The sequence below is a fragment of the Telmatherina bonti genome (genome assembly GCF_933228915.1).
Source record: "Telmatherina bonti genome assembly, chromosome: 15".
In the NCBI taxonomy this organism is placed as follows: domain Eukaryota; kingdom Metazoa; phylum Chordata; class Actinopteri; order Atheriniformes; family Telmatherinidae; genus Telmatherina; species Telmatherina bonti.
This window is the reverse complement of record NC_136613.1, coordinates 22726984-22743071: the sequence shown is the minus strand read 5'-3', so window position 1 is coordinate 22743071 and position 16088 is coordinate 22726984. Positions and strand designations below refer to the sequence as shown.

General features: G+C 38.4%; 1 protein-coding gene across 1 annotated transcript; it reads left to right on the top strand.

Moving 5' to 3' along the window:
- The first annotated feature begins 6414 nt into the window (after window positions 1-6414).
- desma (desmin a) lies at window positions 6415-12796 on the top strand. The gene is made up of 10 exons (XM_079254559.1): window positions 6415-7094; window positions 8560-8620; window positions 8810-8905; window positions 9716-9877; window positions 9982-10107; window positions 10278-10388; window positions 10548-10657; window positions 10764-10816; window positions 11327-11418; window positions 12130-12796. Exons 1-10 carry the CDS (start codon window positions 6514-6516, stop codon window positions 12169-12171), a joined length of 1434 nt encoding a protein of 477 aa, XP_079110685.1. The 5' UTR covers window positions 6415-6513; the 3' UTR covers window positions 12172-12796.
- Window positions 12797-16088: the final 3292 nt, after the last annotated feature.

Here is a 16088-nt window from a genome sequence, read left to right as displayed (position 1 = left end):
TTTGCAGAGAAAAATTAGGTGATGGGGGAATAATGTTCCGAGTGACCAGGCGGGGCGTGGGAAGGGAGAAGATGGAGGGGACAGACTGTGGCCAAGCAGTGTATTATCGACTCACGACAACACAGCTGCGGAGACAAGGCACAGTCTGGAAACAGGGAGCTCTCTGCAACACAACACTCCAACCTGCAGCTACGTCACCACGCCTTTTAAACGGAGGAGGGGGTGGGGGTGGACCAAAGGGTTCACTTTCCAACACCACCCATCAACGTGCATGTCAGGCGAGCATTATCCATGAACTATGCATGCACGGAAAACTTTAAAAGGGCACCATTCTGCTTTATTACTGGCACGTGATGCGCACTGTGCGCCATAAACACGCCTTTTTTCTTGTTTATGTTTTATATCTGTGGACATAAATGAAAGGATTCCTCTGACGTTTTGGTTTTGTTGCTTCCTGCAACATGAATCAGTTAGGAAATTATTCATTTAAAATATTTCAGACAGGTCTGCCAATCTTTCATGCAAAACATGTTATTGTACCTCAAAAGGAGCATGCTCCTGCTGACAACACATTCCCAGTGTGTTCAAGCTATTTTCTTTCATAACAACATTTTTGCTAAAATGTTGTTTTATTATTTATTGTGTATTATTTCTATTGCTCTGGTTGAAAGTGGGAACGCAGGATGAGACAGAACTAAATGGGGCATCAGTAGATTAAAATAATTTGCTTTTTACAGGTAGAAGCCTGGTTGTTTGTCAAGCTGCCCTCTTGCTCCCTCTTGTGTCTGATAAATCCAAGTGTTTGCAAACGGTTTATTGTCATAACTTTGGTTGAAAATGTAGCCACAAAGAACCTAAAAACACTTCTTTTTCATAATTCCTGGTGTGACTTTTGCGAATATGCAACTATAATCTGAATAAATGCTCCTTTCTGTTTTGCCATATCAACACACTTATTCCATAAGATATTAGGTAAAATGTTTAGTAAAGTCAAACATCAATATTCTTTTGAATAATTTAGCTGCCTCTTTGTCTGTGTACCTTTAACTCTTAGAATGTTTTATATGAAATGATTATTGGAGGCTGAATTAATATTGTTTTGTATTTGTTGAAATCATTTAATTGACTTGACATTTTTATTTTGATGATTGTTAGTTTTCATGTTATTGTTTTAATTGCTCGTGCAAATTTGAACTCTTTCTATTTTTTATTTCATTCAGTCTGAGACTGTATGCAAATACAATACATGTTTATGAAGACTTATATTTTCATCCCTCTCTTGCTGGAGTTGGCCACATATTCAGATATTTTTAAAAAAATTATTTATCATAACATAGTTTTGTGTTGCAATAAAAGCTTTATTTATCAAAATCAGCCACTGGTCTCCTTTCTTATCTTCTGCATGAGAGTTGTAAATTAAACAGCCAGTGAGAGGGGTGCAGTCTGGGTGCAGACCATTGGAAAATATGACAGAGTTGAGTCTAACATACCTTGCACTAGTGTTTGTGATCCTCTTGTATCCATCGGTTGACAACAAGCAAAATGATTTTTATTTTTAAAAAAGTGGTAAAATTAAAGTAACATTGATTTTTTGTCTGCTGTGGAGATTTTTTTTGGCAGCTAAAGTATTAAACAGAAGAAGTGAAACCTAAATGACAATAACAGTATAGTCTTTAACTTCAGGATTTGGTTTGGAATAAAAGCTATCTTGGCCTGCCAAAGAAGCAACCTTTTTATCTATGGTGACTGAGTTGTGGCTGCATGGTGGCGAAGTGGTCAGAACTGTTCTGTTCAAGCCTTGGCAGGGGGGAGGTTCAAAGAATCGTCCTTCTGTTTGGAGTTTGCATGTTCTCCCTGTGTATGCGTGGTTCTCTCTGGGTACTCCAGTTTCCTCCCAGTATCCATAAACAGACATGTTAGTCTAACTGGTTACTCTAAATTGTCCCTAGTAGTGGTGACTGTGAACATGAATGGTTGTTAGTCCTTCTGTGTTAGCTCTGTGATGGACTGGTGACCTGTCCAGGGTGTACCCTGCTTCTCACCCAGTGATTCCTGGGTCAGGCTCCAGCTTTTCCACTACCCTTAATTGGAGAAAGCAGTTAGGAAAATAAATGAATGAATGAATGAATGAATGAATAATTGGATCATGAAACATGTCAGTCTGGTTTGAAATCTGCTGCGCTCTCTTTCTGGCACATTGTGCTGCTGGCTTTTGATATCACATCTCTCCTCAGATAGAGCTGAAATAAATCTGAAACATGTTTCCTTGTAAAACAATGCCCATAAAGTTGTTCTGGTTTCTGCATTACTCACTTGCATGCAATCAGCATTATACAAATGCTCACATTGAACACATACACAGACACCGCTTTCGGCTCCTCCTTTCGTCCTGCTGTCACTCTTATGCAGGAGATAAACCCTTTGGCATGTGTGTACTCATGTTTGCTCGGTTGCTAGGCAACTTGCATTCTGTGTTTATGAATGATAAAACCAGCTAACTCCTCCTCACCTACTATAGGTACTATAGGCAAATAAAACATGACAATAATTTTCTACGATCTTCCCATTTTGCCCAATTTTGGCTTTAGAAACTATAATTTGTGTTGTCATGTTGTGCTTCTTATTGGTGTTCTTTAAGGGCCTGACTATGTGTTTGAGGTTGGTGTCATGGGCTGCATCATAAATCAGGGCTTGTGGAAATATCAGCTAGAAGTTCCTTATGCTCAATCTTTTTGTTATATTTTAAGCGATCTATAAAGTTATGAGTGATATGCAGATGAACCTTAAATGTTCTAAGAATTTATTGCTGATATCTCTATACACCGGCCTGTACCAAAAATAGAATTATGGCATGGCGCTAACTATAGCGTTTTGCTATGTGCTGTTAATATACTGGCATTTGTTGCCTGCATGGTCTGTTTAAAAACTGTTTTCCCTGTTGTCCTGGTATTTGCATGCTAAATTAAGAGTGCCTTTTTTGGCTTATGGCTAGGGGTGTATTCATTCTGTGTCTTGGGTTGTTAGGCAACCCATAGGTAGCTCATCTTCTGTCCCATGCTGATGAAGTGGTCCTCAACAGGAAACCACCAGGATACCAGCTACTCTGATATCAGATTACACAGGGCAGTTACATCATGTACTAATCAGATTGTTATTCATCTCTAATGGTAAATCACTCCAACACTTTTGGTGTATGAGTGTAGATGAAGGGTAAAACATTGAATAAACTTGACTCATGTGTAGAAACTAGATCTGATTGTGTACAGGACTGTATCAAAGTCCATTCAGGGATTTTCCCATATTTCATTGGCAATGAAACACATAAAGAGGACCTTTTCAGTTTTAGATTTCCAGACTCACAAAAGATTTAGCTACCTTCTTAAAGGCATTAACACACTAGTTGACATGTTAGCGTGTAACTGGTAAACTAGCGTATTGGTAAGGTAAAATGTTAACTAGCACTGAACAAAATAACATGCAACAGAATATGATGGCGAAGTAATTAGTTTAGTAAGTTTTTGGTTCTTTTAAAAAATAATTTAGCCAAAGAAATTATGAGAATGTCTATGTTAAATCCTTTCTAGAGCATAAATGTTTAATCAAATTTCTTGGAAATACATGGAGTTGATATTGTTGAGTATTTAAGACAGTTCTGTAAAAAATCTTCTTGAATGTTTGGTGATTGCCTGAATTAGCAAGAATTTTTATTTTTAAAACTGATTAATGACCAGAAAAGTCAAATGACATAAGCATTGATAAAAAAAAAAAATGATTTGGAAAATATAGCATAAAATTTGAAAAGGGAATTAAGCGATGTTTGTAACAGAAATTAAACATAAACATGTCTGCCCTGACAGCTAACCAGAATATAAAAAAAAAAAAAAAAAAAAAGCCACAGTCACCAGCAGAGTTGGCTGTTAATGTAAAGGGAGTGGATGTTGGGAAAATTTAAGAGAATTTCTTTTGTTTTTTAATATGGTAAAATCGAAAATGTGTTTTTCTATCTAAGAAGTTTTATGTTTTAGTTTTAGCCTTTGAGGATTATGTTTTTAACAAGCCTTACAACCATCAAACATGAACAGACGTGTTTATCTGTGACATAAACCAAGCAAATCTTATTTTCTTTTGACACTTGACTATGCCTGTGATCAGATCCTGAAGTGTGTCACTAAAAGCTGACGCTTACTTTTTATTCCGGTTTATATCTTCAGTCCAGTGTTCTCTTGGGAATGGAGCCAAACAGTTGGGTTCAGACGGGAAGTCCAAAAATAGAGCTGACACCACCAGCAGCTGACATGCACACTGCATGTCTGTGCATGACCACACACAATGACCCCTGCAGCATGTACACCTATGAACATACACACTGAATGAACATTAACACCATGCTTCCTTCTTTAAAATACTCACCTGAAATCTTAGAGACTGGAGATTTCAAATAGAATAAATGCCTCAAATTTCACACAGGGTGTGGATGACTGATTTCATTAAGAACATTGTTATGATATGGTGGGTGGTTCTCAAAGGTCGTCCTCATTTTCAGAACTGTCTTTACTTCCAGCATCTTAACACAGAGCTGCAGAGCCTACACAAAGCAGGAGTAGCCTCACAAGTCTCTTCACTACTGCGAACGCCGTTTATTGCAGGATATGTACTTCTATCTTAGGAGAAGAATTAAAAATGAGCCAAAGTTCTTGAACATTACAAAGTTGGTGATATTAGGCAGCTAATACGGACCAAATCATGTGATTCATGCTAATCGCTCCTCAACCATGTGAAAATGTAAGACTGTATTTGCAGTGTGGTAATGGCTTGAGCAGATGCTTGTATGTCACCATGGAAGAACTTTATTTCTGACAACTTGATAACAAAATTAAAAGACACACAATCTCACAATAAATTTTATTTTATATCCAATATTTTAAAATACTCAAGTCATTGACCACCTACACTGGGTGTGTGTGAGTTGTACTGAAGAACTTTAATGACAAAGTGAAGTGTGTGACCTTCCTGCAGCTAGCTCTATCCGTCAAATTCTTACATAACCAAGGATAGATATGTAACCCTATAACTATTGGCAATGTAAACTTTAACAGCATGTATACGTTGTACACCATACTCTTGTCTGGAAGGGATCAATGGCTCTTTTGAAGTCTTAAAACCTTGATTTAGTGGAGGTTTTTTATCTGAACAGAAGAAAAGGTGTGTAATCTCATACGTTAGTTGCATTACTGGTGACAGAAATCAATTAAATTTGTTAAACTTTCAAATTAAGTTTTAATTGGTCTGGTGTCAACTTATGGTTCCGTTTACATATGGGCCAATGGACCCCGTCACCGCAACAGCCTGAAAGAGTCAGCAGCTCAGCTAAAGCCTAAAATGTACAAACCTGCCAAATTACATAAAAAAAACTTCAAAGCCATTTAATAAGAAAAAATATTTATTATCCAAAAGTGATTTATTAAATCATTAAAGTATTTTTTTTAAAAAGTTTTTAAGTGATTAAATATATAACTTATGTTGGCCCCTTCCACAAAAACCCCAAATCTTCCAAATTAGCAAAGAGACGAAAAAAAAAGAAGAACTCAGATTTTGATTTTCGCAGCTTGATCTCCTTGTAAAACTAAAGTCACGTGTTGCTCATGACTTATGTATTATTTCTTACAACAGCTTACTACATGAAAGTTTCAGACTATGAATGATGTTACTAATTTCTTGCTCATGCAGTTTTGCAGCCACGAACACGCACACACACGAGTGCACAGCTCTTTACCAGCAGCTGAAACCAGACCTGTTCGACAGCTGAATCAAGGACTGGCAACAGACAAGACAAGTGGGGAGAGGAATGCGAAGCGAGGAGAGGCTGGAGCTAAGATGATTGGCTGAAATGGGTAAAATGATATACAGAAAAGTCTTCCAACCAGATTGATAGCATATAACTAAACTTCAATAAAAAGGTTGTCAAATTCAGGTGATACTTCCTAAAAACAAAGAAAAACCAGGTCACTACCTTTTCTTGAATAAAATCAAATATAATTTTCTGGGTCAAATAAAAGGACTTTTAGTTTAACATAAAAAAAAAACTTCAAGTCATTCCCAAAAAGAAAAGGTCTTGTGTCTAAAAGTCACCCAAAAGTTGGATTAATGATTAAAATAATTACTCCAATTCTACTTATAAAAGATGGAAGTAGCCATTAGACACTCAGATGTTCCCTTTCATCCTTAAAGTCCTTCATTCAACAAAAGAATTGAAAAGGCTGTGAGGAAGATCAGTAAAAGAAGATTATTGCTGTTCAGACGTGGAGTGATGGGAATAGGGGGATGGGGTGAGTGGAGATAGAAGGAGGACTGGGAGGAGGGGCTGGGGGCAGGAGTGGGCGCAGTGGGTCTACAAATAGTTGCGCTCAGTGCCTGGCATTTCTTTACTCAGTTTCCCTCCCAGTTGTCCAGTGGGATAGTTAGGTCTCAGCACCTCAAAGATTTCCTTCAAAGACACAAGCCAGTCAAGCAGCTATGAGCAAGACCTACTCCTCCTCAGCCCAGAGTGCCTCCTCATACCGTCGTACCTTCGGCTCTGGCGTTGGTTCTACACCAATGTCATCCTTATTTTCCTCTTCGGGAGGAGGCCGGAGCTCCTCTTCCAGCCACATGTCAGCCAGAGTCTACGAAGTCAAAAGCACCGGTGCGCCATCCTACTCTAGCTTCAGAGCATCCTCCGGTATTGGGGGTGCAGGCTTTGGCTCCTCTACAGCCATGCGCACCTATGCCGGCGAGAAGCTCGACTTTAACCTTGCAGATGCAATGAACCAAGACTTCCTCAACACAAGGACCAATGAAAAGGCCGAGCTGCAGCACCTCAACGACCGCTTCGCCAGCTACATCGAGAAGGTGCGCTTCTTGGAGCAGCAGAACGCAGCGCTGACTGTGGAGATTGAGAAGCTGAGGGGCCGTGAGGGGCCAGGGCGCGTGGCTGAGATGTATGAGGAGGAAATGAGGGAGCTGAGGAGGCAGATCGAGGCCCTGTCCAACCAACGCGCCAGGGTGGAAGTGGAGAGAGACAACCTGGCTGATGATCTGCAGAAAATCAAGCTCAGGTAAGGTTGAATGAAGACAAGATGGGAGAGCAAATCTTTCAAGCAGTACAGTTTTAGAAAGAGAAGTACAATCAAGTAAGTGTTGTACAATCTTGTTATGGTGATGAGTCCTTAAATAAAAAAAATGTAGAAGCCTTGAGTGGTAGAAAATATTTTCCAAATGTATATTTGTGTGTATTTATAAATATTTAGAGATGCAGTATGACAAGCACTCTTACTGCTGTTATCACGTGACCTTTAAGCCTCTGAGTCACTCCTTAGATAGTCCAAACTCAGATTGATTTGTCATTATATTAAATGATGCTGCAAGAGAAATATGAGATGGTATGGAAAAAAAGGAAAGTTTTTTTATTTTTTGCTTTTAAATAATACACAGTTCAGATTTCTGCTCTTAGGGAAAAAAGGAAACAACAAAGTAACATTGGAGGATTTGAGAGCAGGCATACTTCACTGCGTTTTTACGGCCCACTTATTTCTTACGAAGGTGTTTATAATTTGTCCACAAGAGACATTGCAGAAGAAAAATGAGGAGAGACAGATTTGCAGGCTCATAGGAGTAAAGTTTAGACAAACAGACAGATAAAGTTTCAGTAGCCAGACGCTAAGAGACAGACAGATGGCAGTGAACAGGTGTGTTCATACACACTGTCTGTCGGCGGGTTTACAGAAAGACCAAGAATAAAAAAATTCAAGATTTCACAAGCCAGTCCACCACACAGTGCCTGTGTGTGTGTGTGAGCGTATAATTGTGCGTGACAGGCAGAGAAAAAAGGCTTAGCTGTAATGTGGGTGTATCACTTTCTATTTGTAGCTACTGGGTCAGCTCTGTAAATTTAGAGTAATGTCACTGCAACAGCATGCAACATCACTTACATTCAAGTGTTTATCAAAGAACACTCAAACACACATGCAACCCTCAATCAGTCTCCAATTCTCTCTCTTTCTCTCTCACACACACACACACATAGTGCACACACAATCTATTTTGTTTGCCAGCTGTCTTCGAGCAACTGCCTGAAGCTGTGGATGAACTGCACCAAAGCGCTCGCTCACGTATCCATCCAGATCAAAATACACACAGAAACCTCCTGCCTGCTAACGCATGCAAACATGTGCTGACACTTTTATTGAACGTCTTCATGAACTGACATGATTCAAATATTCAAAAATGACCATCAAAGACGACTGGACACCACAGCTGTCTGCCAAATAGCATACATGCATTTCTTGCTCCGATGTTTTCCACTTGTTGAAGGTGGATGGTGAAAAGCTAAATGTGGAAAGAGCACCAGCCAAGGACAGGGGCGTGATCCTTCCTTGTGCTTACCATTCTGACCCTGATGGGGTGACAGCAGCTGTATTTTAGCTAATGAGTATGTAAATCCTGTAACTGAGATAAAATGTAAGTAAAAATTGTGTTAATTTAGTTCTTTTTTTGTTTTGTGTGCCGTCTTCACTCTCACAGGCTGCAAGAAGAGATTCACCAGAAGGAAGAAGCTGAGAACAACCTGTCTGCTTTCAGAGCCGTATGTCTTCGATTTCCATTAAAAAAAAAAAAAATCATGTTTTTCCTCAAAGCTTCTAGTAAACAGAGAAACCTTGCTACAGTCTCATTTTCCTGGGATTGTTCTAGCTCTTATACATCTGCTCATGCAGCTTTTCATTTTCTTATCTTAGCATGTGGTCATCAGTTTCTGCTTTGTGTTTGTATCCAGGATGTTGACAATGCTACTCTGGCCAGGCTGGACCTGGAGAGACGCATTGAAAGCCTTCAGGAGGAGATTGCCTTCCTCAAGAAGATCCATGAAGAGGTTCGCTTATATATCTTTGAAATGAAACTGCATCTTTGCATCTTTGTTTGTCTGTTTGCATCATATAACACCTCTGCGTCATCTGCCATGCTGTGATTTCAGGCCTCAGCAGGCAGGCAGTTCTTCAAGAGTCTAAATGTTTCACGCTTGAACTGATGTTAAAACAACATTATGACACTGTTTTATGCATATTTACACACTGAAGAAAATTTAAAGAGCCAAACATTTAGCTTCTCCTGTTGTGATCAAAGGACTGAGAGAGCTTTGAGCTCAGACATGTACTCACAGCTGTGGTCCAGAGTTGCCATTTTTTTCCCCTTGTTTCAACTTTGACCTCTCAGAAATGCTGAACTGCCAATTGGTTGAAAAGAGCATGTCAGCTGTTGTGTGACAGAGGAAAAGTGTGTGTATGTGTGTGTGTGTGTCAGAACAGATGCAAAGCTATTTTAATCTTTTGAGTAGACCAGTGAACAGCTGAGTGCAACCAAAGCTCCCTAATCTAAAAAATTCTGTCTCCAATATTTGGTCTTCAACTTTTGTCAGTGAACTGCTGGGGAAATTACGGTTATTGATATCCAGTATTTCTGCTACATGTACATACATGTAACTGAGATTTAAAAAAAAGCACATTCAGGTGTAAATATTTAATTTCTAATGCATTTTCAGCACAAAAGGTGATTTTAAATGCACATATTTCCCTTGCTGCTTTTTTTTTCACATGCAAACTTCTTTCTCTTTCATCTTTCTCTGTTGTGATTAGCTCATATCTTTCAAATGAATCTATTCTCTCTCTCTCTGAACACCTTGCAGGAGATCAGAGAGCTGCAGAACCAGATGCAGGACACCCAGGTGCAGATCCAGATGGACATGTCCAAACCCGACCTGACAGCCGCTCTGAGGGACATCCGCATGCAGTATGAAGCCATTGCTGCAAAGAACATTGCAGAAGCTGAAGAGTGGTACAAGTCCAAGGTAAAGTGAGAGCTGACACATTGGTAAAAAAAAACAAAAAAAACACAGTAAATATTGTTTAGCTGTTGAGCATTAAAATAAAAATCCATCTACTGTCTCCTCAGGTGTCTGATCTGAACCAGGCTGTGAACAAGAATAATGACGCCTTGCGTCAGGCCAAACAGGAGACTATGGAGTACAGGCACCAGATCCAGTCCTACACCTGCGAGATCGACTCACTCAAGGGCACAGTTAGTACTTTGTTTTTTGGCTCATTGATACTATTGTTAAATTTTCTCCCTGGCATATTTCCTCCAAAGAATGTAGTCCTTCTTTTTCCCTTTTCTGATGCTGCCAGTCTTTTGTAGATTTTAAGGTGTTTTCCTTTCATTCCTTACCTGATCTCTCTTTTTCTCTGTAGAATGAATCTCTGCTCCGACAGATGAGAGATATGGAGGATCGCATGGCCCGCGAGGCCTCTGGTTTCCAGGATACCATCACACGACTAGAGGAAGATATTGCAAAAATGAAGGCAATGAAAGTTTTCTTTCTTTTAATATTTAAAGAAGCAGAACTGATGCAGAATTAAGGAATAATCTTTCTGTCCAATAAGCATAGGTTAACAGTTTTGATAGGCACTGTATTGTTTGTATCAGGCAAAGCCCTAATTTAGAGCAAACTGTTATTAAAGGATGACATGGCTCGTCACCTGAGAGAGTACCAGGACCTCCTCAATGTGAAGATGGCCCTTGACATTGAAATTGCCACCTACCGCAAACTGCTTGAGGGGGAGGAGAGCAGGTCTGTGTGTCTCTGTTGTTCACATTTAATGTGATGAAAAACACTTTTAGCCTCATTGTAGACTAAAACAGCAGTTTGTGCTTACTTTTATATCTTCCCTCTGCAGGATCACCACCACTATGCCGGTCCAGTCTGCCTATTCCTCCATTGGATTTAGAGGTAGGAAGAACACATTACTTATGTTGGCCATAAATAACTGCAAGGTTTGATTTATGTTCCAGATAAATCAATAAGAAAGATCAAACCAATTAATTATAACGTGACTAAACTGGTGGGAAGGAATTCCAGTGCATCTGCAGTGACACATTCTGACCACTGTGTGGGGATGTATCACACATCAACAACCTTCACAGCTACTTGATTCACAGAGGCAAAAATCAATGATAATCACATTAATTATCTCAAGACTTTTCCTTATCTTTGATTAATTAAATGTCCAAATGTAACTAATTCATCCCAAGACTCTAACTTGCTGGCAAATCTACACAACTATCCATAGTTTATTATCTAACCCTCTTCTTAGTATGAAAGGCATGTTCAAGATATTTTAAGCCAACTGGCCTGCACGTAGTTGCAATGAACTAATACTTATCTCTTTAGACTAAATGACCTTGCTGTAACTGCAGAAAACATAAAGTGTCAGCTGATGGGATGAATATTTTCTCATAGAGACTAGTCCTGAGTCCCAACATCAGCGCTCATCAGAGGTTCACTCCAAGAAGACTGTTCTCATCAAGACCATTGAGACCCGCGATGGAGAGGTTTGACCTAATGCACATTTACACCCAAACAGAGTTATGAATCAACACAAAGACAGACATTATTCAGCATTTCTGCTACATGAAAGGAATTCTGAAAACATATGCAGAAAGCAGAACAAAGTGCTTTTCAGGCAAAACATTCTCATGCATCCCTACCTAGATGAAGTATTCCACGAGTCAGGGCATTAGTGCCCAGTGTGTAAGATTTAAGAAGAATATCTCTGTTCATTTGGTTTGTCAGATTTGGCTTGTATTTTATGTGCATATGTCATCACATGAAAATATTCTTTTTTAGGAAATTTAAGTTTAATACACATGGCTTCCATTAAATGGATATAACAGCCGGTGAAGTTCTGCACAATGACTGATTCTTTTCAGTCAGGTGTATTAGAGCAGGGATGCATGGAAAACCAGTAGGATTCTGGTCCTCGAGGACTGGAGCTAGACAACCCTGGTCAATACTCCTGTTTAAAGTCTCTAAATTACTCCTGAGATCTATTAGTGTGCAGAAACTCAAAAAGTCAGCACTCTGAAACACTGACCTTTTTGATGAAGTAGCTTCACATTTAGCCCTGTCTCTGCATACTGCTTTTCTACAAGTAATATCTGCACAGACTTACAGTCAGCTGCTACTGAGCTAACACTTTGTATACAATTAGTTTTACTCTAAATTTCCTTCATAGCAACATTCTTCTTTTTTTTTCTCCTCAGGTTGTCAGTGAATCCACACAGCACCAGCAAGACATCATGTAAAGCAGCAACATGAAGGAAATGACTAGAATAAATCCAACAGACATCTATTTGCCACCTCTACTGTCAGGATTTATAAGCTGAGCCTGTTTTAAAGACAACATACAGAATGTAAACTTGATGGTTATATGTATGTGAATACAGACCACAGTGCACGTTACAGTGTAGATGCAGGCACAATGCCTTTAGCCTGGTTTTACATCAGCGGCATTCCTGGAATTTATTCTTTATTCATGTTACCTCCATTAAAGAAAGGCACCAGAATTTGTTACATCTTGCCTGCAAAAATAATTTACTTTCAAGGGTAAAGATGGAATGATGATAAGGATGGACGTTGGCGAGGTTCAACACAGATTATAAAGCCAAAGATTAAAGTAAAGTTGTATCATTCAGTTTTAAGATTTGTTTGGGAAATATGCATATGCTTGTTGAAGATGGGCTGTTACTGACATAAGAAATGTATAAAGTTGGATTCTGAAACACAACACTGAAGGAAAATGACAATCTGTCATATTTCTATGAATATGAACTCTTTAAGGAAGGGCTTGGTGTCTGTAGGTATATGAGTAACCTTCGTATGCTGTTCCACTGTGACGACAATCTCAAATAAAGATCTTTAGTACAAACATCACTTGTAAGTACAATAATTTGTTTAGGAAAAAAAAATTAGGTAAATTATGTATCATTACTCTTCCCATAAGTCAAAACAATTGAGCTCTGTAAATGTATACTCTACCAGTCAAAAGTTTGGACACACTTTCCCATTGGTTTTTAATGGGAAAGAGTGTTCAAACTTTTGACTGGTAGAGTACAAAAGTATGCATGACTTTATCAACTCCCACTATCAACCCAAGAGATTATAGGTTTTCCTGGTCAAGCATAACACTCCTCTGTCAACATTTAATTAACTTTCAAGTAGATAGTGAAAGTACACAGGCTTATTTTAGTGCAGGAAAAAGTGAACAATGACTTGGTAATGAATTGTCCCTGGTCATGCTTTGTTTCCAGCAAAAAAGCAAATTAGAAAAGCAACAAGACATACAGCGTGAGGTGTTTGTGTTTGAAGCCACTCGAGTGAAAATGTCAGCACAGATGAAAAATGGGAGTGGGGGAAAATGAGAAGACGGCAAAGAAACAGACAATAAATGAGTATGCAACAGTAAGCCAGATAGAACAGGTGGGCTAGCAAAAAAAACCAAGAGAAATGAAGAGAAGAGACGTAATGAAAAGGTTATCCGGGCAGAAAGACACGAGAAGAAGATTTACAGATATAATTACACAGGAAATAAAATGAAACAGGGACAGGAATGTGTCTGATGTTCCAGTAATTAGTAGAGACATGATGCTCAGAACCTTTAGCTCACATCACATTCTCCTTGCAGCTTGTGTCAAAGGGAAAAGCATCCCAGTCATCATGTAGTTGCTCATCAGCAAAGGGCAACACGTTCCTCTGTTCTGTCTCCTTTAAAGGAAGTAAATTCACTTTTGTGATCTCTTCTTACATGTGGTTCCCTGTGAGTAATGCTGGAAGCCTTTTCCAAAGGAAACTTGTTATGTCACGTCACATCCTGGTCACATCAACACTTAGCAGACTACATTTATACGTTTTGTGACTTGGAGTTAAAGAGCTGTGGTATTTTTGTTTGCAATACATGTCCTCTTATTGATTCAAGCTGTCACATGTCTGATAAATCAAGTAGAGTTTGAACTGAAGAAGAAATTCACTGAATACATTCCACTGCAGACCAAGGGGTTATTATAAAGTGTACTAAAACATTCGACTTTCATATTTAATTATGATATTGTGATAGAAAAGAAACAATAACAGGAAACTGAGGCAACGATTCTCACAGACTGACCAAACCTGGATGATAAAAAATGAAAAAAGTTGCCTGATCGAATGAGTGTCAATTTCAGCTGCCACATTCAGATGGTAGGGTCATAATTTTGTATAAGCAACATGGATCCCTCCTTCCTTGTACAGCTCAGAGGGTGGTTTAACGGTGTGGAGAATATTTTCATGGCACACTTTGTGCCTCTTGCTGAGCATCATCTTTATGCCACAACTCACCTAAGTATTGCTGCAGACCATGTCAATCCCTTTATAGTATGCCACACCGTACATGTCTTCTGTCTTTTTCCACCAGGACAAAAAGTTCAGATCAGCTCAAACTGGTTTCTTCAACACAAGTTACTCCAACAGCCTCTAGTCACCACATCTCAATTCCATAAAGCACCTTTTGGGATATATTGGAACGGTAGATTCTTATCGTGGATATGCATCTAATAAATCTGTGGCAACTATATGATGCTATCATGAAAATATGAAGGAAAATCTCTGAGTAATGTTGCCAACAACTTTTTAAATCTAAGAACCAAAGAATTAAGGAAAACAATGAGCTTCAACCTGGTACTACCAAAGGGCCAATCAGCATATTACACATATTGTTCTCATCATTATTTGTGATGAGATTCTGTAACATGTAGTGTTATCTGTTTATGCTTCATAGTATCAGTTACTTACCATTCAGCTGTTGGTTCCTACATGATCCTTTGCACCATTCCCATAAATGATCATGTAGGAACATGAAAAGTAAAAACAACAAGACCAGTGAATTGCAGGATCACAATGTTTATCATATGTTAGGTCCATATAAATTCATGCTCAATAATAATAATAATAATAATAATAATAATAATAATATAATAATAATAATAATATAATAATAATAATAATAATAATAATAATAATAATAATAATAATAATAATAATAATAATAATAATAATAATAATAAACTTATTTGCACACATTCAAGAGGGATGTAAGAAAAAGACGATTCGGAGGCAAGGCTAATTTTGTCAGATGATTTTTCATCATCAAATGTTGAAACAGCAGGATGAGGAGTGCAACCACATCCAACCAAGTCAGATACATACAAGTAGCATCACAACATAACATAACAGGTCTACTCCATTAGAAAATAATCAACTACATTAAATGAATTTTCATGATCATGGTGTAAGCATGAAAATGTAGCCAAACATTTTTACATTAAAATATTATTTACAGGTCAATATCTACAAGCAAAATGCTTCTGAACATACAGTAGACTATGCAGTAACAGGCAATAAAAGAAAAAAAACACATATAAAGGGAAAAAATGGTGTAAGAATTATAAGCTTTGCCCCAAAGTTACAAGCAAAATAGGCGCAATTTTTTAGATTTCACATTTTGTTTTCAAGTAAAAAACTAATGACATTACAACTGCACTGCATTAAAGAAACAGAAAAATGGGACGGAAATAGGACTGAGGTATAAGCAGAAGCCAAGTAACACAGCCACACTGCGAAAGATTATCTGAGTAATACAATACAGCTGTACGGCAGTTGGCTGAACATAATACACAACGTGTAACAAGCCCTTTAGCTGGACAGTGTGAACAGAAAGGAGAGGAGAGGAGAGGAGAGGAGAAGAAAAAAGGAGAGGAGAGGAGAAGAAAAAAGGAGAGGAGAGGAGAGGAGAGAAGAGAAGAGAAGAGAAGAGAAGAGAAGAGAAGAGAAGAGAAGAGAAGAGAAGAGAAGAGAAGAGAAGAGAAGAGAAGAGAAGAGAAGAGAAGAGAAATTTTTCAGTTTTATGTACACTTCAAACTGAAAATTGGAGGTTGTCGCTTGTCAATAATGACACAATACATTGGACACATTTACAGGGATCTTGTCATGCGGTAATAGAGCTTGATGTAAATAGCCGACCCTCCATTCATAAATAACTGCAGTCAGGTAAAAACCATCTACCAATGTTAGTATTTCAGTCATGTAAGGTTTTTTTTCCCTTTTAAAATGTAAAAGAAACAAAAAAAGTAAAAATATGCAGATCTTATGTAACTGTTCTGAAGAGATTTTACCTTTGCTCGATTGGCTG

What these genes read in the sequence shown, in the direction of transcription:
- desma (XM_079254559.1), top strand. Translation starts at nt 6,514, where the DNA reads ATGAGCAAGACCTACTCCTCCTCAGCCCAGAGTGCCTCCTCATACCGT. An exon ending in TCGACTCACTCAAGGGCACA is followed by an intron (nt 10,108 to 10,277) that starts GTTAGTACTTTG and finishes TTTTCTCTGTAG; the next exon opens with AATGAATCTCTGCTCCGACA. An exon ending in AAGATATTGCAAAAATGAAG is followed by an intron (nt 10,389 to 10,547) that starts GCAATGAAAGTT and finishes CTGTTATTAAAG; the next exon opens with GATGACATGGCTCGTCACCT.